Below are 21,564 nucleotides of genomic sequence, written 5' to 3' on the forward strand. Positions count from 1 at the left end.
GAGTACAGTAAATGAAGGGGAAGTTTGTCTAAAGATGGGAGAGACTTGGATATGTTTAAAATCTAATGGTAGGGTTCCCCTGGTAGTACAGTGGATAAGAATCTGTTAGCCAATGCAGGGGAGACAGGTTTGATCCCTGGTCTGGGAGGATTCTAAATCCCTCAGAGCAGCAAAGCCCATGTGCCACAACTACTGAGCCTGTGCTCTAGAGCCAGGAGCCACAGCCACTGAGTGCTGCATCTACCGAAGCTCATGGACCTAGAGCCTGTGCACCAAGAGAAGCCACTGCAATGAAGAGCCCATGCACTGCAACGAAGAGTAAGCCCTGCTCACTGTAACTTTGAAAAAGCTTGAGTGCAGCAATGAAGACTCAGTGCAACCAAAAATAAATTAAATAATAAAAAAGAAATGCATTAAAAAAAATAAAAACTAATGGTTAGGAGTCAATAAAGAGGAAAAAGTGCAGGAGAGAAGGCAGACTGGAGAGGACTGGAGAGGAGCAGTCCCTGGGGACAGTTAGAGGATGAGATTTGAGCAGTTAACAACCACCAGATGAATGAATAAATGAATAAGAAAAAAAACTGTTAGTCGCTCAGTCATGTCCAAATCTTTGTGGCCCCATGGACTGTAGCCCTCCAGGCTCCTCTGTCCATGGGATTCTCCAGGCAAGAATACTGGAGTGGGTAGCCATTTCCTTGGTCACTATTTTGGAAGTGGGAAGGGAGAGTGGAGGGGCAAGGTTCTCCACATGTTGAAAGTGGAGCAAACTAAGGAGAGATCACCAAGGCAGAATCCCAGTACTGGCAACCCAGGCCTCAGATCAGGTGTCAGGGGAGGAGACCTGGCTCTCTGATGTCACCAAGAGGATGGGGCTCTCCCTACTCCAAGTCTCCAAAGCCAGAGAGCAAGCCTGTGACTTGCAGTAGAGAAACAGAGAAGGGGAGAAGAGGAGTGATCAGGTAAGGAGGAAGCACTAAATTCTGGGGCTTAAAGTTCTGGCAATAGACACTGGGGGTCAGTTCCCATTTTCCACCAGGGAGAAACTGAGATCAATCCTCCATCCACCCCCATAAGCTGTCAAAACATCCTGTGCTATTTGTTCATAGTCCCTGATTCAATTGTAATTAATACATTTATTATGTCACTAGTTGATATCTGTCTTTAAGCTTTGAGAGGTCAAGGGCTATGTCTGTCTCCTTCCCTTCTCTCATCTCTAGTAGCTGACACTGTTCTTTTCACACAGGAGGTGGTCAGCCAACCCTTGTTAAGAGCATGAATTAATGAACCCACACACTAAAGTAGGGTCCCACCCAAGAGACTTAGTACCAAGGATCATATCAGTGTTTCTCAGCTCCCCAAAATAAATCCTAAATTGATTTTACCTTTTCCTCAAACTGAGCACCTCTGTGTTTCTCCTAACCACTCTCTCTTTCTCTCCAATTTGATCTTACTATTTCTCTGGCTCTGTTTCTCTGTCTTAATGTTCTTCTCAATCTGCACAGGAAGCACACAGCTGCAGGTCTGTGGCCATCAGTAATGGAAATATTGGTCCTTGTGTAAATTTAATAAAGGGTCACAAATTTTTGTATCTTTGTCATCCATTAACTCTTTGCCTGTGTTCTGCCTCAAAACTGATTCTTTCTCTTCATCTTCCTGTGTCCAGCTCAAGAGTCCCACCACCATTCAGGGCCAGCTCCTCCTGTCCCTAGAACTTCTGTTAGGCCCCAGAAAGTACTTGGAGGAAAATCACCCAACTAGACCCCCTCCTCTGACTTCCTGCCGTGCTGGTCTTGAAGCCCTGCTGACCACATCCTCTCTCACCTTACTTATGTACTTCCTCATTAGACACATCACCCAGGACTTCTCAGACCCCAAAACCTCTTACTGAACCCATTTGGGTCTTCTGCCTTACCCTCTCCTCTCATGACAGGGTTTCTGTTCTTATCTTCTGCCCCAAACTGCTCTCAGAACCATGTCTCTCTGCCTGCGAGCAGTCAGTCCTGTCTTTTTCTGGATCTCCGTCACCCCATTTTCCCATAGGTGATGGTATTGACAACAATGCTATCGGGCCGGTGGTGGCCAAGCACCTGGGGAAACTTAGGGCTGGGGTCCCGAAGCCCTTCTCGGGGATCCCAGCTCTGTGCTCTCTATGCCTTCACTTACACTGGGGCAGATGGCCGGCAGGTGTCTTTGGCTGAAGGAGACAGATTCCTACTGCTTCGAAAGACCAACTCAGACTGGTGGTTAGCAAGGCGCCTGGGAGCACCATCCACCTCTCGCCCCGTCTTTGTCCCAGCTGCCTACATGATAGAGGAATCTAGTCCTTCCCACAGCCCAACGACCATCACCCCCAGCCAGTCTCTCTGGACTCCTGGTGAGTAGGTCCTCCCCCCATCGCCTTCCTACCTCCCTGGCTTCTGGGAATTATTGGAAAGATCCCCTTCCCCCAAGCTTCTGCTGACCCTCGACTCCTACTCCTTCTCCCCTCCATGGTGTCCCCACTGCCTCTCCTTCCTAGTCTCAAGCCTCCTAGATCTCATGTAATTTTCCACCTGCTGTTTTCCTGCTCTTTTCCTCAGGATGGGGGACCTAGCCAAGAACCCTGGGGGGACCCTGCCTCCAACGCTTCCCATTTCTCTGTTTCCAGGGCCAAAGTTATTTCCTGGCTCTCTGGAGGAGATGAACCTGTGTCAGGAACCCCCAGGCAGAGCCCAGGCTACATCGGAGCAGCCTCCTCCCCTTCCCCCTAAAATGTGTAGAAGTGTCAGTGTTACCAACTTGAGGCCCAGCCTCCTGAAGCCCTTCCGGGCAGGACCAAGTGGAAGATCCCTTTCCCAGGAAAACTTGCTGACAGAGACCGATGCCAACATGGTGAGTCATAGCACCTCTTTGGAGCAACTGTCACTGCTGGGCTCAGTTCGAGGCACATTGGCAATCAGGACAGACAGAATCTCTGCCCTCCAGGGATTCCCATGGGGATGATGAACACATAAATAAGAAAGCCTTTTAAACTAATAAGCACTACCAAGAAGCTAGATGTGGTGAAGGATGACTGGTCTAGGGAGGCCTCTCTGAGGAAATGACAAGGTTGAATCTGAATAAGGAGAAACAGCCCTGAAATAAACGAGACGAGAGATGGAATTCTAGCTCTAGGACAGCAAGTAGCAAAGATCCTGAGGATATGTGGAAACTACAAAATGATAGAGGGACTGAAAGGCCTGCTCAGCTTTGCTTCTCTTGTCTCAGCCTCCTGACTCCTGGCCCAGTGCAGGGTTTTGTTTTTTTTTTTTTTTTTTTTTGCTGTGTTCTGTCTTGCTAGCTCAGGTTACCAGCAAGTTTCCTCTAGAGATGTAACTTCTTTCTCTAGAGATGTAACTCCTTTGATCTTCCTGAAGATTTGGCTCCTCACCTCTCTCTTACTTACTAATGGGTGAAAAATGGCCCCTCCTCTCTCATACTCTGCTAGCTAGCAGGGCTCTCTGACCCCTCTCCATCTCCTTTTACTCTGGAAGATATGAGGGTGGGACGCTGCCCCTCCCTCCACACCGAGAAAAGCCTGTTCCCCTTTCCTGAGGTCCTCCAGTGGGGGCAGGGTGGGGGAGGAGGGAAGTTGGCAACAGGAAGTGAGGAGAAAAGCAGACTGTGAGGGAGGGAGTCAAAGAAAAAAAAAAAAACGTAAGAAAAAAACCAACCACTGGGGACTAGGGTTTCCTCCTCAGTACCTGGGTCAACCCAGTCAGGAGCTGGTGGTGAGAAGATGGTGGTGGAGAGAGGAGGGGGTGGTTAGAGAAGAGATTGGGGAGGGGCCCAGCAGAATAACAGGCTTTTTCTTCCCCCTTTCCTTGCAGGCAAGACCCCAGACCCTCATGTCAAAGGCCCCTGTGTACTGCAACCTGGTGGACCTTCGCCGCTGTCCCCGGTCCCCGCCCTCAAACCCTGTGTGCCCCCCACTGCAGAGGCTGGACGCCTGGGAGCAGCACTTGGACCCCAACTCTGGACGCTGCTTCTACATAAATTCACTGACTGGCTGTAAATCCTGGAAGCCCCCACGCCACACTCGAACCCGAGAGACGGTGAGACCTTCCCTCCTGCTTGTCCCTTGTCCCTTGAGTCTCCTCCTTTCCCCTCTTGATCCCCAAAGTAGTATGTTTTCTCACTGGGACTCTCGGAAGATTAGAAGAATCAAAAAATCGTGAGAAGGGCTTTGAGAGCCAACGGAGGTGGCATCTCGATGGGTGCAGTTTTACCTTTTCCTTCCCCTAGAACCCCGGCTCCATGGAGGGGACACAGACCTTGAATAGGGACAATGGTATCCTGCAGCCTCAGGCAAAGGACGAAGAATCTGGTCCCAAGACATCAGAGATTTTTGACTCCCAGGTTAGATCCCTTCCTCCTCCTGATCACATTCAGAAAAGCTATCTTTTTTGACTTTCTCTTTTACTTGAGATATTCTCTTTGCTGGAGACATTACCCCAGCAACCCCCTGCCTCACACCCACATCCACATCCCTCTTCCCCCTACAGCCAGGGACTCCTAAGTTAAAGGTTTCCCCACCTGTTTCTCCAATCCCCTCCCTCAGGGTTCACCCTACCTCTGCAGACGCACCTCCCAGCTGGACCCCGGCAAGCCTTCATCTTTGCAGTGCCCTCGGCCTCTGCCGACGGTCCTAGATGACCCCCACGTAAGTCTCTTTTCCTTGTGAACGACAAGATCCTCCCTTCCCCAGCCCCCAGTTCTTGCTCCTGCAGAAAGGCCTTCCTCTTTCTGAGTGATCTCTGGGTACTCTCTCTCACCGAGCACCCATCCGGTCAAACCTTAAAGGACCTCACTCCTGGGAGATCCCCTGGGGGAAAGCCATGGTGACTGTGGGGGCGCTGGGTGACTTATTGAGGCCCTTCCTGCCACTTCCCAGGAGGTGGAAAAGTCGGGCTTGCTCAACATGACCAAGATTGCTCAGGGCGGGCGCAAGCTCCGGTGAGAACTGGGAACGCAGCCTGGGCTGGGGCTGGAGGGTTCGCGGGTAGCGCGGAGGGTTGGGAGAGGCCCTCCTCTATGTGACTCTCAGTGACCTTTGCTCTATTACCACCGCCCCTGCAGGAAGAACTGGGGCCCCTCTTGGGTGGTATTAGCGGGTAACAGCCTGGTGTTCTACCGAGAACCGCCGCCGACCGCCCCCTCCACTGCCTGGGTGAGTGTGAGGGAGGGGCGCAGGGGGAAGCTGGAGGGGTTCCGGCACCCTTTCTACTCACCTTAGGCCAGCTGCGGGGGCGGAGGTGGGGCGGGCGAGGTCACCAGTCCTCGCAGGCCTCCGGGTGAGAGGGAGGCAGTGAGGGGAGCAGCGCCCTGGCCTCAGTTTCCCCCCTCGTTGCCAGGGACCAGCGGGTAGCCGGCCCGAGAGCAGCGTGGACCTGCGGGGGGCGGCCCTGGCCCACGGCCGCCACCTGTCCAGCCGCCGCCACGTCCTGCACGTGAGTGCCCGCCCTCTCATTTCCCCCCCCCCCCCAATGCGCACTAGCCCAGAGGGCGCGCCCCTAATTTCCCACTCGGGGGTTTCCCCGCTCGGCCTCCCTGCTTTTCTTGCTCCTTCCCGCTGACCCCCTCCTGCTTTTCCCCGCGGGCCTCTCAGATCCGCACGGTCCCGGGCCACGAGTTCCTGCTGCAGTCTGACCAGGAGGCTGAGCTGCGAGCCTGGCACAGCGCGCTGCGGGCGGTCATCGAGCGCCTGGTGAGACGGGTGGGAGTGGGCTGGCAGAAGGAGTGGAGGAGGAACTGTAGGATGCAGGGGTCATGGATGAGGGACACAGTGGCCTACTGGTAAGAGGGTAGGCCTGGGAGGTAGGGGACCCCAGCAGCCGGGTCGGCGGTGTAGATGGCTCTCTCCTGGCTCTCTTCCCACCTCGGATTCGGCCCATCTTGCGGTGCGGCTTCCCTGGTGGCACAGACAGTAAAGAATCTGCCTGCATTGCAGGAGATCCGGGTTCAATCCCTCGTTTGGGAAGATCCCCTGGAGGAGGGCATGGCAACCCACTCCAGTATTCTTGCCTGGAGAATCCCAAGGACAGACGATCCTGGCGGGTTACAGTCCATGGGGTCGCAAAGAGTCGGACACGACTGAGCGACTAACACTGCGGTGCGGATCTAGGATCGAGAGAACCCCCTGGAGGGGCGTCTGTCAGGCTCGGGACCTGCGGAACTGGAGGAGCTGAGCGCCGGGGAGGACGAGGAAGAGGAGTCGGAACCAGTGTCCAAGTCTCTGCTGCGGATCGGCGGCCGCCGGAGCTCCAGTAAGGGGCGGGCCCTGGGGGCTTTTCCCCCTCTCCTTCGAGCCGCCGCCGCTCTCACGCTGCACTTGGTGCCGCAGGTCGGTGTCCCGAAACAGCGGAGCAGAACCGTGTGCGGAGCAAACTAAAGCGGCTAATCGCCAAGAGACCGCCCTTGCAAACCCTGCAGGAGCGGGGTCTGCTCCGAGGTGAGGGGGGCTGGACCGCCTGGGACCCTTCCCCTTTGTTCGTGCCTGCTTTAGTGTTTCTGCAAGCACTTTTATTTACATTCCGGATCTGGGCATCAGCTTGTCCTGGATGAGAAAACTTCAGCGAGGCTCAGGGTAGAGCTTCCCAGAACTAGATCAGCGGTCTTCTGAGACCAATACTTCCCCTCGGCTTGCTCCCTACAGCTGATTGTTGCGGGGAGGGGGTGTACTTCCTTGCTCAGGCAGGCAGGAGAGCCAGCCCAGCTTTGGGATGAAGACCTGTGCTGGAAAGAGCCCACATGGGTGACACAGTCACTGGCTTCCACCTCATTCTGTGTCTCCCCAGACCAGGTGTTTGGCTGCCAGTTGGAGTCACTGTGCCAGCGGGAGGGAGACACCGTGCCCAGCTTTGTGCGGCTCTGCATTGCTGCTGTGGACAAGAGAGGTCACTTTCCCAGAGTCTCCTCCTTCTAACCGGCCAAAGCCCCACCTCCCCCACCCTTGTGTGCCCTTTGTTTCTCTACCCTCACCAGCACACATTTTAGATCAAGAGTCTTTATCTGCTTCCTGCCTCATCTCCCAGGTCTGGATGTGGATGGCATTTACCGGGTGAGCGGGAACTTGGCAGTGGTCCAGAAGCTTCGCTTCTTGGTGGACAGAGGTGAGAAGGCTGTGGGCAGGTGGTGGTACTAAGAACTTCATGTCTCAGAACCCAAAGGTCTGAGTGAGAGAGCTGGCAGAACCGGGGAGGTCTTCTGGCTGGAGCTACATGTCTTAGCTCTTGATTTCTTTTACTTGTTGTAGAGCGGGCCATCACTTCCGATGGGAGGTACATGTTTCCGGAACAGCCAGGACAAGGTACTTCCATGGAAGGCCCCTCCAACCTTTAAAAGCCTTCCATGCCATCCCTGCTCCCTGTGGACTCCCCCACGTCCTGGTCCTGGGGTGGGGGGTTGCTCTCATCCCGATCTCTGCCCCACTGTGGACCCCCTAGGTGCTCCATGGTCTGTCTTCACTGGATCTTTCCCTAAACTCCTGATCTCTTAGTCTCTGGGTCCCTGTAACCCTTCTTGAGCCCTGAGCCCCTCTGTACCTCCTTTTCCTTCCAGAAGGCCGATTAGATTTGGACAGTGCTGAATGGGATGACATCCATGTGATCACGGGAGCCCTGAAACTTTTTCTGAGGGAGCTACCCCAGCCTCTGGTGCCCTCACTACTGCTGCCCGATTTTCGTGCTGCCATTGGTAAAGGATGGGAGCTTTGGGCAATAGCCTTGACACGGGGTGGAGGGCGGGGGGGAGGCATGAGTGATAAAAGAGTAGAGAAGAGGTTTCCTTCCACTCCTCTGTCCCAGCCTGAATACAGAGATGGAAATTAATTTTCAATTAATGTGCCCACTCCAGTTTTGTATGTGTGTGTTTAGAGGGCTGAGTTAAAAAAGAATCCTAAGATTGTAATTGGACTCAGTGAAAAAGAAAGCCATGATCGATTAATGATGTCTTCCCCAAGCACCAGAAAGGATACTGAGGTTACCCACTCTGCCTTAACACCTTTCCTAACCTCACTCCCATGCCCTTCCTGTCACTCTTTCTCTCTAGCCCTCACTGAATCAGAACAGTGCCTCTCTCAAATACAAGAATTAATAAGCTCAATGCCAAAGCCCAACCATGACACTCTGCGGTACCTCCTGGAGCATTTATGCAGGTCAGGAAGACTGAATATCTTTGTTCATGTCAGGGGAGGGTGGGGTGGGGCCTGCAGCCGGGACTCTGTGTTCAGATGGGGTGAAGGCAGGGAAACACCGAAAGTTAGTGGGTCATTGAGGAAATAGGCACTCTGTGCCGAGGATATATTGCCAGGGTCGAAACTTTTTTTGCTGTCAGCATCAAATGAGGAACTAGGGAACAAGACAAGTCTAGGGATGATGTGAGAGAAATAAGGAAAAATCTAACCTTCCTTCTGCCTTTGTCTTTCACTGGGACAGTGGGGATGACATTTGGCAGAGCTGGGCAGTGACCTCTGAGAGAGGATAGCCATCTGAATGAAAACCTCCCAGATGATGAGCAGAGAGGACTCTAGGGGCAGTCTCTGAAGTTGGGAAGAGGCGGGTATATCCTAGGTTGCGTCCTGAAGGTTGAATCCTGAAGGTTTCTCCGCTGGTCTCAGTTCTGTCCCCCTGGTTCTTTCCTTGGTTTTCTTCAGCTACTGCATGGAAGGGCCCCAAAGTGGATTCGTCCTCAAACCTTTGATGGGTTAGATTTATTTGAAGTGGCAAAGCTGCTATACTATGGTCCCGTCTCTTGGCCTTTACCCACAGGGTGATAGCACACTCAGACAAGAACCGCATGACCCCCCACAACCTGGGAATTGTGTTTGGACCAACCCTATTTCGGCCAGAGCAGGAGACATCGGATCCAGTGGCCCATGTCCTCTACCCTGGGCAGGTCGTCCAGCTGATGCTCACCAACTTCACCAGAGTCTTTCCCTGACTGGGGCAAAGAAGAGAAAACGTATTTCCAGCGATCTCTGTTGGGTAGCCTTTGGTGGGGGCGAGGGAGGGGGTTGTTCTGTTTTGAGGACATCCCTTTAAATCCTGTCTCCCAGATGGCTGTCTCCACCTTTGTGAGTCTGAGCTGAGGGCCTGGGTTAGGATGAGGAAACTTCTCTAAAGAGGAAGGTGGCTGGATTAGCCCCTGCTTCTCTAGGTTCTGGCCATCACCCCTCCCCCAAGATAGTCACAGTATAAAGCAGGGCTCTTTCTGATGCAGTTCCTTTATTATCAGGAAACAGTGTCATTATCAAATTCCTCCCCAAATATATTTAGACTGTGTACAGCCCCAGCCCACCCCCCCATCCCTGGGGCATCCCAGGGGGCTATGGCTCCTCCTCCGGACTTCCTTGTGGGGATGGAAACCCCTCAGGAAATGTGGATCTGTGGTCCCCCACTCCTTAAGCACTAGAATTGAGGAACTGTGTCTCCCCAGGCAGGGATCCCAGTAACACACTCATGTTGCCCACAGCCATGTTGGGGGTCCCAGAGGGAGGTGGGGTGTGTTCAGAGCTGTCCCTCTGATCGTGAGAAGGGGGAGGACTCAGCCCCTGGGCCTCATCCAGAATAGCCACAAAGTCCAGCTGCGTGTTGTCAAGATCAAGAGAGTCCAGAGGGTTACATACCTGCCCTTCAGGAGGAGGGTACAAGGCAGGGCCCCCTCCCAGCCTGCCCACCTCAGGATGGCCACAGCTGGGATTGGTGCCCCCTGCCTTGAGGGGCCCATAGCAAGCTGGTAGTGGGGGTAGAAGTCGGGGTGGTGCTGCTGCCCTATGGGAAGCTTTGTTGGCCCCTACTGCAAAATTTTCATGGCATGAAGGGGTAGGATAGGAGCCTGGCTTGTGATTGGGCATATTAGGTGCAAAGCCAGGTCCATATGTGGCCACTGGGGCCTTGGCAGGGCTTGAGCTGACCTGGGAACCCCCCAGAAACTTGGGACTCTGATAGAGAGGTTCTTGGACTGGGGGGTCTCCCCTGCCCCCACCCTCCCACAGCAGCTCCTGTTGAGACTGAACATAATTACACACAAGCTGCGCCTTGAGGTGTCCTGTAGAATGAGTGGGGGACTCGAAATCCAGGCCGGGCCTGGCTTCTGAAGGCAGATAATCAGGAGATGGCTGGGTATAGGAACCTGACTGGGGATACTGGGGAGGGGGAGGCTGTGGGTAGTGGGAGAACAGAGGCTGTGAGCGTGGAGGCCCCTCATTGGGGTGGGCATTGAGGCAGGGTGCCAGTCCTGTGGTGTCAGAACCCACGGGGCACCCCTGTTCTGGCTTCACTTGCACTTGTCCATAATGTTCAAGACGAGGACACTGGCTGTAGGCTCCAGCTGGAGCCTTGGGGCCTGAGTAGAGCCCAGAGTGGGACGGGAACTCACTCCATGTTTCTGGGGTTGGTTCAGAATAGGGAACCTGCGGGGGACAGGGGCTGGGGCCATAGTTGGTGGGTGGGCCAGGCCCAAGAGGCAGGGAGCCGGGCCCTCTAGCTCCATAAGGCTCAGCTGCTGCTGCCTCAGGCCCTCCATATCCCAGAGTATCGGCAGGTGGAAAGTCCATATAGGGGTTCAGACCACTGCCCATCATGGAGGTCCCAACCTCTGGCTCCTCCCGAAGCCCTCTGGTATCCATGGAGACATTCTCAGTGATGCTGGGGGGCTGTGGTGAGTAGACAGAGGTTGGGAGTTGGGGATCGAAGTTCTGTCCTACCACTGTAGGGGGGCTGTGGACACAGCCCAAACTCTTGAACCGCTGGACTCTGGCTGGGGCAGGGCGGTCAACCGACCGGGCTGGGTCACTGGCCCTCCGGGTGACCCCTACGTTAGGGTTGTATCCTGGATACTCAGCTCGGCTTCTCCAGGGAGGTGCAGGAAGAGCCCCTGTCCGATCCAGGCTGGGTGCTGCAGTGGGAGGGGTGCCACCTCCCCTGGCTGAAGCATATCTGGCCCGGAGCAGGTAGTGCTGGGCAGGCGTGAGGCCAGGCAGGGAGGATGCCCCATTCTCTGGTGGGGAACCGGGGGGGAAAGGGGAGGCAAGGGAGGACCGGCGGCTGACAGTATAGGCTGAACTGACACTGCTGGAGCTGCTGCTGCGGTGGTCAAGAGATACCGGGGGGCCCAGACGGCGAGAGCCAGGAGTGCCTGCAAGAAAAGACAGGCTGGCCAGGGAGCCCTCTGAATTTCACCGTGCCTCTCCCAAGGGGAAGCCTTGTCCAGAATTCCAGGGAAGGCTCCTTAACTCTAGCCACTCAGTTCTCTCCCCTCCTTCTCCCATTCCCTTTTTGCTTCTGGGTCATCAGAGATTCAGGGTCACTGTGAACAGTCCTACAGATTGTACACTGCACAATCAAAGGGGACAGCATTCAAAAGACAACAATTTTCTGATAGATGGAAGAAAAGTATCTTGAGGAAAGGGGACCTTTTTCTAATTGTACAGCAGCCCTGAAAGGTGAAGTCTTCCTTCCAGTCTCAGAGAAGGGCCAGATCTCAGCCCTGCAACCATGCCCCACACCCTTCACTCACCGGTGTGGGTCAAGCTGGGCAGTTTGAGGCCCCGGGGCCCCATCGGCCGGAACTGATGTAGCTGGTCCAGCCTGAGGTTCTCAAGGCGGCGAAGAGTAGACAGCCCAGTTCCCGCAAGGCAAGGCCCCTCGTCCAAGCTGGACAGGTCCTCCGTGCTGCCCCCTGCATTTCCAGTCATTTCCACACCACTGTCTGTATTGGCCGCGCTGCCTGCTGGGGAGTGGTCACTGCTGCAGGACGACTGGGCCCCAGGGCTCGGCTGTGGCTTCTGTGGGGAAGAGCAGGGCTGAAGGTGGTGCCCATCCTCCTTCCCCACAGCTCCTTGAACTTGGTGAGTGGCTAGAGCCTGTGTCCCAGTGACTGCTTATAGGTGTAGAGAGGGCTGATCAAGTGAAAGACACGGGTGAACTAGGGGAAAGTTCCTTGAAAAGAACCTAGACTACCTCAGCTCCAATTTGTCCTCTATAACCTTGGACAGGTTCTCTAAGCTCCTTCATCTGAAAATGACAAGAGTAAGTTCCCTTCTCATGAAGCTGTTTTGAGGCGTACCTGAAATTATACTGGTAGAAGGCCTCAAATAATACACTAATTTCTATATGAGCTGGTTGGACCCAGGCACTAATTACAGTAAAATCCCTAGATTTGAGGTAGCCTAAGGAGCAACACTCGGATAAGGGACTGGGGACCAGCCACAGAAGAGAGATGAGCATAGAAGGAGATGGACCAGTTGGAAGGGGCTAGAAAGATGTCGGCAGGGCAGGCAGAGGTATGGAGGCAGGGCATTGCCTCACCATGGCACCCTCCGGCACAGTCAGTCTGCTCTCCTCCCTAATGGGGCCTCCATCCCGCTCCCTCTTGGGCTCCACTGAGGAAAGAGCCGGTGCCCGGGGCAGGGGGCCGTCTCCTCGGTGCCGCTTGGTCACGTGGGCATCAGGACCGTGTACTGTCTTGACATGTTTCCTGAGCGAGCTGGGATCTGTGTAGCGTTTGGTGCAGCCAGGGAGCTTACACACGTAGGGCTTCTGTTGAGTGGAGAGTGAAGACAGCAGGCAAAAGAATCAAACCGGGACAATGCCAGGAAATGGGAAAAAGTGGTGGCGTTAAGTGAAGACAAGGGGACTCAGGGAGGAACGCGTAGCACCCAAGGAAGGAAGGAGAGTAGGGCCCTTGGAGTAAAGGATGAACGGATCAAGGGGAAGATTAGGAAAACGGATAGGCCTGGGAAAGGGGAGGGAATGAACCCAGGGCTGTAAGGCCTCATAAATTCAGGAGTTGAAGGTACCCTAGTTAGAATGGGTCTATTTTAGCTTAGCCCTTTGACTGGTTAGAGGTGGGGGAGGGATAGTAAGTGGAAATTCTTGGTTTCAGAAAGACAATCTCTGGGTGAATTATGCAGGTGGAGGGGAACTCACCTCTGTGAAGTGGGTGCTGAGCTAAGGGGTTTCTTATGGGGGAAGCTCCCAAGTAGGTGGCGTCTGTAAGTGGGGAGGAGGGTCTCCTGAGTGGGGCATTCACCTCATTGGAGTGGGTCCGATTCTGATGCTTGGCTCGGTCACTGGCATTGCTGAAGGCTTTACTGCAGCCCTCGTGCTCACACATGTATGGCTTCTCACCAGTGTGTGACCGCAGGTGTGTCTTCAGATTTTCCAGGCGTGAGTATGACTTCCGGCACCCCTCAAACTAGGGGATATGGGGTCAAAGGATGGCTCTCAGACAGAAGGACATGGAGATTAGCGGAACCCTGAATCTCAAAAGGGACATACATCAGAGAATATAATTCAAGCGTGGGACTTCCCTAGTGGTCCAGTGACTAAGACTCTGTGCTTCTGATGCAGGGGACTTGAGTTCAATCCCTGGTTGGAGAACTGAGATCCCACATCCTATGCAGTGCAGGGGAGGATGGGGGAGATGGGAGAGTGCTGGGACTATAGAATTCCCAAAATTCAGGGACAATGGTAGGCAAAAGCAGAGGGGACAGAAGTAGCTGGAGGCACTCTGCCTGCAGGGATGTGGAGATGAGGCAGCGCTCTGGATCAAGTCAGAGCGCATCTCCCTGCCTGGGGAGCCCAGACTGTGTTAAGATGGGGTCATCCTGGTGTGTGTCCTCAGTCCAGGGCTTCTCCATTAACCCAAGTTGCGAGCACAGTGCCTAGGTCCACTGTACTGTCTGGTGCCCACAAAAATGTTTTAATTTCTTTTAAAAAAACAAGGGGGAAAAAAAATTAGAAAGTGTTCTAACAAGTAACGTCAATATGTTCATCTTTATACCAATGCGGTCTATACAACACAATTTTTAAATGTTTGTTTGTGGAGGAAGGGACCTGTGATGGCAAAAGTCAGATTGGCCCCTGCCTTTGTGGGGAGCCTTGATTTAGGAAGGGACCCTGAGCTTGGGGAGGGGGTGCCTCACCGTGCACTTATGTGGCTTCTCGCCCGTGTGTCTGCGCATGTGCACCACCAGCATGTACTGGGCTTTGAAGGGCCTCAGCTCCCTGGAGCAGCCCCCCCAATGGCACACGAACTCCTTCCGCTCTCCATGGATGTGCTCACTGTTGATGTGCTGAGGGAGAAGATGCAGAGGCTCTCCGAGGTTCCCTATGCCCCTGAGATCCAGAACAGACCTTCTCTTGACCTCCCCACCCCACCATATCCCTCCATGACTTCCTGTCATGGGGAAAGAAAAGGCAGGAAGAAGATCAGAGCCCACATCTCCGTTCCTCCCTGTTTCTAAACAAAGCTACAGCTCCTCAGTTTCTGCCTACCCACTGGGTATTCCATCTTTGACCCCCTGCCCTTAGCCTGACTCCACCATGTCCCACCCAGAATGCCCTACAGGCTCCAGCCAGCATTCCTGTTACCCCCCAGGGCTCACATGCACCAGCTGCTCCTGGGAGTCAAATTCCTGACTGCAGCCATCCCAGCGACAGTCAGTCTCATACACAGAGTCAGGCTCAGGCTTCTCTTCTCTCTCTAGGTCCTCCCGCCCATCCAGCATCCCCAGCAGTGGATCCTAGGGTAGGAGAGAAAACCCTAGGGTCACCTGGTGACAGCTTTTGTTTCATTCAGGTTCCAGAAGTAAAGCTCCCCGCTCCCCATTACCTGTGTGCTCGTGGAGTTGGGACTGGACATATCACCTTCCAAGGGCTCCTCTGGGCACTTGTTAACCAGCACACCCAGCTCAGACTTCAGCTTTCCCAAAGGAAGGTGAGGATGACGAAGACAGAAGTGGGAGGAGGAAAAGGGACCCCAGCCAAGTCTTCCAGCCCTGAGTGTCCCACCCTAGCAGCTGCAACCCCTGAGTTTGACTTCCTCCTTAGACTGCACTGGTGAATGGGGTGAGAGAAAGGTGGGATCTCACTTGGAAGGGACTGACAGAACCTCAAGGAGTCAACCCCCGGCATCCATACTCCTTTATTTTTCTGGCACTGAAAACTTTGACATCCTCTATTCTTTCGCCTTTCCTCTAAAAGAAAAAGCCCACCACCCATCCACCCTGAACTGAGGGAAATCAGGTGATTCTCACCTGGCAAGTTGGGAGGGGTCCCTGGGACTGAGGATGCGGCATCATCCCACCCTGCGTGGGGTCATGGGGACCACAGGGCTGGACCCCAAAAGAAGGCGAGGTCCCTTTCTGGTGGTTCATCTGGGGTGAGAATCCCAGAGATGGGCTGTGGAGGAGGAGGAGAGGCAATCATTTAGGACTGTCGTCTCAGAAAGCCTCAGGAGTTCCTGGGCTCTTTGGAAGGTTTCTGGAAGACAGTATGGGAAACAGTGGAGACAGCCCAGGGAAAGTATTGAAGAGGACTTCCACACCTTTGAAATGATAAGGATTCAAAGAGGATCAGGTGGTTTGGAAGGCTTTGAGGCTTCTAATGGGGTTTGGCAGGGTCTTAGGGGCCTCTTAGCTCGAGGCTGTCTGCACCTCATGGTGCCGATGGAGAGGTGACCATAGGAACCTCCCGGAGATGCACAGCGTGAGTTGATGAAGGCCACAAGGGAGCTGGGCGAGGTGCGGATAACTGTCTGCAGGTCCAGGCTGGCGTCTGACAGAGGGGAGATGGAGAGTGCCCGCTTCTTGGTCAATTTGACTGCACTCCGGGGAGGAGGAAACAGTGGCACTGGGGCAGGAAACAGGGGAGGTAGATACGATAAAGGAGTAGGCCCCTCAGGCATCCAACCCATGAGGACTGACTCTCAGCAAAAAGAAACAACACTAGACTCTACCCTGTTGACCTCATCTGTGACCTTCTGATCATGCTCTGACTCCTTAATCCCATCTCTAGGCATTTCCTTTTCCAAGGCAGATCCCCTGCCCTCCAACACTCTCCCTCAGGACAAATCCCAAAGGGGCAGAAAGGAAAGACAGGTTGCCTGAGGCCTCACCCTCTGCGCAGCTGTTGGCTTCTCTGGCTGGCCCATAGCTGTGGGGGCCGGGCATGAGGGTGGCCTGATGGCAGAAGGGCAGGCCTGGCAGTCCTAGGAAAGAGATACAGCTGGGATGGGGCATGGGAATGAAGGGCACATACAGTCCATCTTGAAACCCCAAGTAAGGCCCAGTCCCATATGGCATGGGACCTCAAATCTTTTTGTATATGGGAAACGAATGGGATAGAAGAGGGACCCCTGGGGCTGGGTGAGAGATCTGCCAGTAGTCAAAGTCCAGGGACTGGTGTATGTACTGACCTTCTGTCCCCATACTGGGGGCCCCCTGACTGGGGAGGGGCCGGAGACAACAGGGCTCGCCATAGCTACTGACTGGTGGTGGGGTCATCGAGTTGAACATGGTGTCTCAGAGGAGAGTGTGGGGGTCACTGCAGGAGGGGAAGGGAGACCTGCAAGTTACAAAGGCGGGGGGAAATATGGAAGGTCAGATAAGTCACTCAGGCCCAGAACCCTGGGCAGATTACCTCCAAGACATCTGCCATGGAAAATCAAGTTGAAAGGAGCATCGCTCAGCTAGGGGAGGTTATGGAGAGAAGTCCCATAGAAACAGAGGCAGTCCTGGAGATCTTTTTAGGACTCCTTTTTAGGGAGGAGCTCTGCCTGGATGGAGTGTGTGTGTGAGTGTGTGTGTGTTGGGGGAGTGTTGTGGACCAAAATTGTGACTAGGAGCTTCAAGTGCTTTTTATACCATGGGTCCTGTTCTGACCATGGGGCCAGCCTTCAGGGATGGGATGGGGGGACTCAGGAGGAGGAGTGACTGACCTCAAGCTCTGGGCTGGCTGATCTGCCTGAGCCCCTCTCCCTTTCCTTCATCTGTTGCTCGTGGACAGCCGGTCTACAACCTCTCCAGTGTCCAGCAGAGGGAGCCCTCGCCACAGCCCAGGCAGGCTCACGGGGCCCGGAGGGAGCCTAGATGATCTGCCCTTTGCTCTGTAAGGCAGAAAACTGTGTGTGGAAGGAGAACAAGTTTCTGAGGAGAGCCTCCCAGGTCTGCTGGTGCAAAGGATGGAAGCTGGTGTTACTCAGGGGTGGTTTCAATCTGGGCGCTGACCTAACTCTTTTGGTTTGTTTTGGAGCAACTGGAAAGGAACTGTGAGGAAAAGCTTTGGGAGAATAAACACACACATTCGTGGGCGCACTCACACACAAGTCATCATCCGTTAGAGAGGAGAGAGGTAGTGAGGGAGAAGAGGGTGCCGCTGTCCACTTTTCTCCTCAGCCTCCAGATTTTGCTCCACCCCGGGTTTTCCGGTCTCCCGGGAATGAGGGTGGGGTGGGGCGGGGTAGGGTGGAGAACGACCGGGAGCGGGCCGGCCGGCGCGGTGGGTGATCCCGGGATGCTGGGATTTAGGGTGAGGGCGGGGTAAGATGGGGAGCGGAACCTGGACCCCAGGACCCAGCCGATCCCCGCAGCCAGGGCTGTACCCTTCCTAACTCCTCCTTTACTAGCGGAGATCCGGGTCCTGCAACCAAGACCTCCCAACTCGACCTTGGCATTACGTTGGGGGGAGGGGGGGCGGGCACAGCTGGCTGGCAGCTGGATGAGGGGACACTTCTCCCGCCTCCTTCCTCAATGACTCATCCAAGGAGGCGGGGGCTAGCAAACGACCCCCCAAATCTAAAGAGACTCCCCCAAACATGCCTACCCAGTCATCTTTCAGCCCCAATGTCCAGCCACAAGGGAACCGAGATGGAAATGGGGCGATATCCCTCCTCACCCACGCGTGCCACAGCCCACCCACGTCTCCCCTTCACACTGGTGAAAGGAATATTTAGCTAACTTTTCCAGCTACAGAAAATGAAGGTTTTCGGCTGGAGCCCTGAATCATCTGTGTCTCCCAGTTTTCCAGAGTCCCCCCTTGCACCCCCGCCCCCCAACTCCCAGGAGTCGGCCCCGCCCCCTTCTCCCGGTCCCGCCTTCCCCGCCCCCGTGCCTCCTCGGCCCACCCAAGTCGCCGCCGCAGGCTCTGGCTGCAGACGGCTCCGCTTCCCCCGCCCGCCCCGGGAGCCTAGTCGAACGAGCCGCGGCGGAGTGGAGGGGGGGTTTGGATTGAGAGGCGGGATACATTCTTCCCTCCTCCCCTCAGTGTATCCAGAGAGCTGGCATTGGCGCCCGTGGCGGAGGTGGGGGGGGGGGGCACTGTTAGAGAATGGGAGTCCCCTTGGTGGGTGGAAAAGAAGAATCCAGAAACTATACGGAGAGAAAGTGACTAGGGTAAATAAAATAAGGTGTGTCTGGGGAGGGGAGGGGCCTGGACACCTTAGGTTCCCGGGTATCCCCGCTGGCTTTCTAAGGGTTAACCCCTCCAGACCCCCGGGAACCCCCTAGTGACGTCAAGGGCGGGGTCTATACTCCCTGGTAGGGGATGCCTGGGAGATAATGGGGGGGAGGGTATCTCGACCCCGCCTCCAAGAAAAAAACCAACCTTGTGCTGGCCCTTACAAGTTCTCTCTGGGAAATTGTCCTGCCTTCTCCCTCTACTGGACCATAAGGGCCTATCCTATGAAGACCCCAGTTCTCCAGCGCTCTGAAACCTTGAGTCCCCAGTCTACGGGATTCCCATTCCCTAATCCTGTCCCCAAAGCTAGGTGCCCAGGGCAGATTGTTTCGGGGTCACGGGGCCTGAAAGAGGCTTCAGAGCGGGGAGCAAGGGCAGGCAGGGTGGTCTGAGCCAGAGGAGGGGCCTCAGTCCCCAGCTCCCGTTTGGGAGGGGGGCCAACGGGGATGCACAGTCAGGCAGCGGCCAGTGGTCCCGCCCCGTCCCAGTAGGGGTCTCCTGGTGGTTGCCCTCGGCTGCCCTGGTGGTCCTGAGGTCAGAGGGTCAGGACAAGGTCTCCTCAGTTCCTCCTTAGCACCCTGCTTGCAGCCCTTGGGACCCAGGAGTCCACGTTCCTTGGAGAATCTTTCTCGGGCCTAAACTAGAGACTGACTGCCCCAGTCCCCTTCCGACCCCAGAAGACAATTCCTTTCCCTCAAAAACACATGCAAACACATCTGTCACAAGACAGGTCAGAGGTTCAAGCCCAGCTGCCCCCCAGTGGTCTTGTCACCTCACACACCCCATCTAGGATTCTCTCCAGAGCTGTTCCCTCCTTTCAGAAACACTGATGTCTTCCTGCCCAGCGCTCATAGTTACACCTGGGGTTCGCTCTCTACCACGCAGACCTCCAGCTAACCGTCCTCCCAACTTTTTCATCCCAACCTCATTAAAATGAGATGTTTCTAATATATGGGAGAGGCGGAGACAGACAAAGAGATCCATGGTTGTCTGAGACAGAGACACACAGACTGTCAGAAGGAAAAAAGATAGAGACAGGGAGATACATTTGAAAAAAGTCTCCAAACTTTCTAGTATCTTATCCCAGACTCTCCCACCTCTGTTTTGCCTCTGGTCTCCCCCTCGGCAGGGCAGAGTCCCTCGCAAGTAGAGCATCCCCTCAGGTCCCTTCCCCCACGGCTCCCAGGTGGTCCCCCGCCTGCCCCCCTTCTCACCTCCGTCTGGGCGCAGGGCTCGGGATGCACGGTCCAGAGCTGGAGTCTGGGCTGGGGGGTGTGCGGTGGGGAGGGGGGGCGGACAGGGCAACAGCAGCGCAGCCTCAGGGCCACCCCCACCCCCCCCAACCTGGCCCCCAGCCCTCCCGCCGGCCCAGCCCGCCGGGCCGCGAGCCGGGACCACCCGTGAGAAGCGCAAACTTTTTTTTTCCCTTTTGCAAAAACTTTTTCTCGCTCAAGCCGCTGGCGCGCCGCCGCTCTTCCCGTTCGCCCCTCACCTCCCTCTTATGTCCCTCCCTCTTGCCGTTCCGGAGGATGAGGCGGGGTAGCTGGAAGCAAGAGAGGGGGTGCTTATTGCACCCCCAGGACCCCCAGGATCCTCCCCCTCCCTTGAGGGACCCTATACTGCCTACCCGCCCCCCCCGCCCCCCCCCCGCTGAACACGCTGCTAGTAGTGGGTAGTAAATCCCGGCCTGGATTCCTGGATGGGCTGCCCACCAAGAGGTCCTGAATCAGAGCCAGAAAAAACAAATTGAGAAATAGATTGGGGGGCGGAGAGAATGACCAAAAAACTCCCTCGGGAAAAAGAATATTGGAAGTAGGGGTCGTCGACTTTAGTTGGTGCTAACTGAGCATTCCACAATCCTGTAGTTTTTCTGCCGGCCTCACCCTTTGGATCGAACATGAAAGGGTTGGGACAGAGTTCGGATGGAAACAAGGTTGGGACAGAGTAGGGTTGGGAGCCCTGGGCGGAAGGTAAGGGGTCCAGGCAGTATAAAAGGGAGGAGTTAGCGGCTGCGGCACTGGATGTAGGGCAGGGTTTGTGTTCACAAAATTACTGAGGAACTCTGAGACGGAAGCTCTGTTCCCAGAGAACTGCTTTTCTTCACCTCGAAGTTCTGGAGGCTGGGGCCACCTCTGCACCTCTACGCTGCCTGCCCTCTTGCTGCTCAGCAAAGCTGCCTGCTCCCTCTGCTGGTCCTTCTGGTACATGACACCTTCTCCGAGTCTGATTGGAGGCAGATGAGAATGGGGGAAGCTTAGATTCCCCCCACCAAAGCCCAGCTGGGAGCCCATGGAAGGGTTATATAAGCCCAAAGAAACAGAGGGGTACACTGGCAGAGGCTCCTGCTTCAGAGTGGTGGTGTCTGATAGGGGATTGCCCTTTCTTTAGGATTTGTGTTGCCATGGTTACTGGATGCAGGGGAAGGGGCAGCTATTTTAGTCTCTCTCACTTTTCTTTAGGAGAAAGGGGAGAAGACATGGGTTGGGGGAAGGAGCCTCTTCCATCACCCCTCAGATAGACCTCCCACATATTAGTTCTGCTTCCAAGAACCACCCCTCCTTGGATTTGGAGGGTCAATTAGTTAACTCTTCAGTCTGAGGGTCAAGGGGAAAGGTGAAACTAGGGAGAGGTCTGAGGCCTGACAAATATATGTAGTAACTGTGGGAGGACAGATAAGGAGCCCTATTTTAACCTCCCTCCCCCACATGACTTTGACCCAGACACTAGTTAAACCCAGAGGGTCAGGCAAGATCAATGATAATTGGAGGAGGGACCATGCAATGTTCCTTCCAGTGGAGTTCTTTCAGAGTACACTGCTTTCTCCTCCCCATCTAAGACTCTAGATCAGCGATTCTCAATTTGCTTTCAATATCCCTTTACACTCTTAAAAATTATTGAGATTCTGTTTATGTGTTTATATCAACTTACCATGCTAGACATTAAAACTGAAAAAAAAAGTTGTAACCCAAGAATACACAAGCACACATCCCATTAACAAAGATGTCAGAAAGATGACATAATCACATGTCCTCTGGCTTCTGGAAAATTCCACTCTAGACTACTGAGATGTTGAAAATGAATAGGCAAGTACCACCTTAGTTTTATTGTGAAAATAGTTTTGACCATGTGAAAGGGTCTCAGGGACCTCCTGTGAGTTCCCAAGCCACACTCTGAGAACTGTTATTTTGGACCATCATCCCAGCCCTTTGTGATTCACACTTATTTTTTTTCTTCATTTTTATTAGGAAAGTATAAACATTTGCCTCCCCAATGGGTCCTGTCCCAGAGAAAAACCAGAAAACTTTTC

At 54.5% G+C, this 21,564-nt stretch overlaps 2 protein-coding genes across 4 annotated transcripts; one reads left to right on the forward strand and one right to left on the reverse strand.

Annotated features, from left to right (window-relative positions):
• The first annotated feature begins 2,058 nt into the window (after window positions 1–2,058).
• Window positions 2,059–9,009, forward strand: ARHGAP9 (Rho GTPase activating protein 9). Of its 2 annotated transcripts, XM_068970649.1 has the most exons (17): window positions 2,059–2,374; window positions 2,648–2,871; window positions 3,849–4,073; window positions 4,264–4,377; window positions 4,580–4,681; window positions 4,913–4,974; window positions 5,098–5,188; window positions 5,373–5,468; window positions 5,627–5,725; window positions 6,143–6,284; window positions 6,362–6,469; window positions 6,816–6,914; window positions 7,053–7,130; window positions 7,274–7,327; window positions 7,579–7,713; window positions 8,068–8,173; window positions 8,787–9,009. In XM_068970649.1, the coding sequence occupies exons 1-17, from the start codon at window positions 2,059–2,061 to the stop codon at window positions 8,956–8,958; spliced, it is 2,223 nt and encodes a 740-aa protein (XP_068826750.1). In that variant the 3' UTR covers window positions 8,959–9,009. The 2 variants fall into 2 exon arrangements, with proteins under 2 accessions (XP_068826750.1, XP_068826751.1); XM_068970650.1 differs by lacking the exons at window positions 2,059–2,374; window positions 2,648–2,871 and adding an exon at window positions 3,720–3,749.
• A 409-nt stretch (window positions 9,010–9,418) lies between these two features.
• Window positions 9,419–16,318, reverse strand: GLI1 (GLI family zinc finger 1). Of its 2 annotated transcripts, XM_068971261.1 has the most exons (11): window positions 16,219–16,318; window positions 15,919–16,011; window positions 15,458–15,653; window positions 15,059–15,203; window positions 14,635–14,724; window positions 14,408–14,545; window positions 13,946–14,095; window positions 13,051–13,215; window positions 12,327–12,557; window positions 11,536–11,803; window positions 9,419–11,154 (listed from the first exon to the last, which is right to left on the reverse strand). In XM_068971261.1, exons 1-11 carry the CDS (start codon window positions 16,316–16,318, stop codon window positions 9,419–9,421), a joined length of 3,312 nt encoding a protein of 1,103 aa, XP_068827362.1. The 2 variants fall into 2 exon arrangements, with proteins under 2 accessions (XP_068827362.1, XP_068827363.1); XM_068971262.1 differs by lacking the exon at window positions 15,919–16,011 and having other exon boundaries at window positions 15,458–15,623.
• Between the last annotated feature and the right edge of the window lie 5,246 nt (window positions 16,319–21,564).

Source organism: Capricornis sumatraensis, chromosome 4 (assembly GCF_032405125.1).
Source record: "Capricornis sumatraensis isolate serow.1 chromosome 4, serow.2, whole genome shotgun sequence".
Classification (NCBI taxonomy): domain Eukaryota; kingdom Metazoa; phylum Chordata; class Mammalia; order Artiodactyla; family Bovidae; genus Capricornis; species Capricornis sumatraensis.

Bases quoted from the DNA above. Each gene is read 5' to 3' on its own strand.
- ARHGAP9 (XM_068970649.1), top strand. From the start codon at position 2,059: ATGCTATCGGGCCGGTGGTGGCCAAGCACCTGGGGAAACTTAGGGCTG. The intron at 6,285-6,361 runs GTAAGGGGCGGG...TTGGTGCCGCAG, and splicing joins CGGCGGCCGCCGGAGCTCCA to GTCGGTGTCCCGAAACAGCG. The intron at 7,131-7,273 runs GTGAGAAGGCTG...TACTTGTTGTAG, and splicing joins TCGCTTCTTGGTGGACAGAG to AGCGGGCCATCACTTCCGAT.
- GLI1 (XM_068971261.1), bottom strand. From the start codon at position 16,318: ATGTTCAACTCGATGACCCCACCACCAGTCAGTAGCTATGGCGAGCCC. The intron at 16,012-16,218 runs GTCAGTACATAC...TCTCTTTCCTAG, and splicing joins CCCCAGTATGGGGACAGAAG to GACTGCCAGGCCTGCCCTTC. The intron at 14,725-15,058 runs GTGAGAATCACC...CCTTTGGGAAAG, and splicing joins GACCCCTCCCAACTTGCCAG to CTGAAGTCTGAGCTGGGTGT.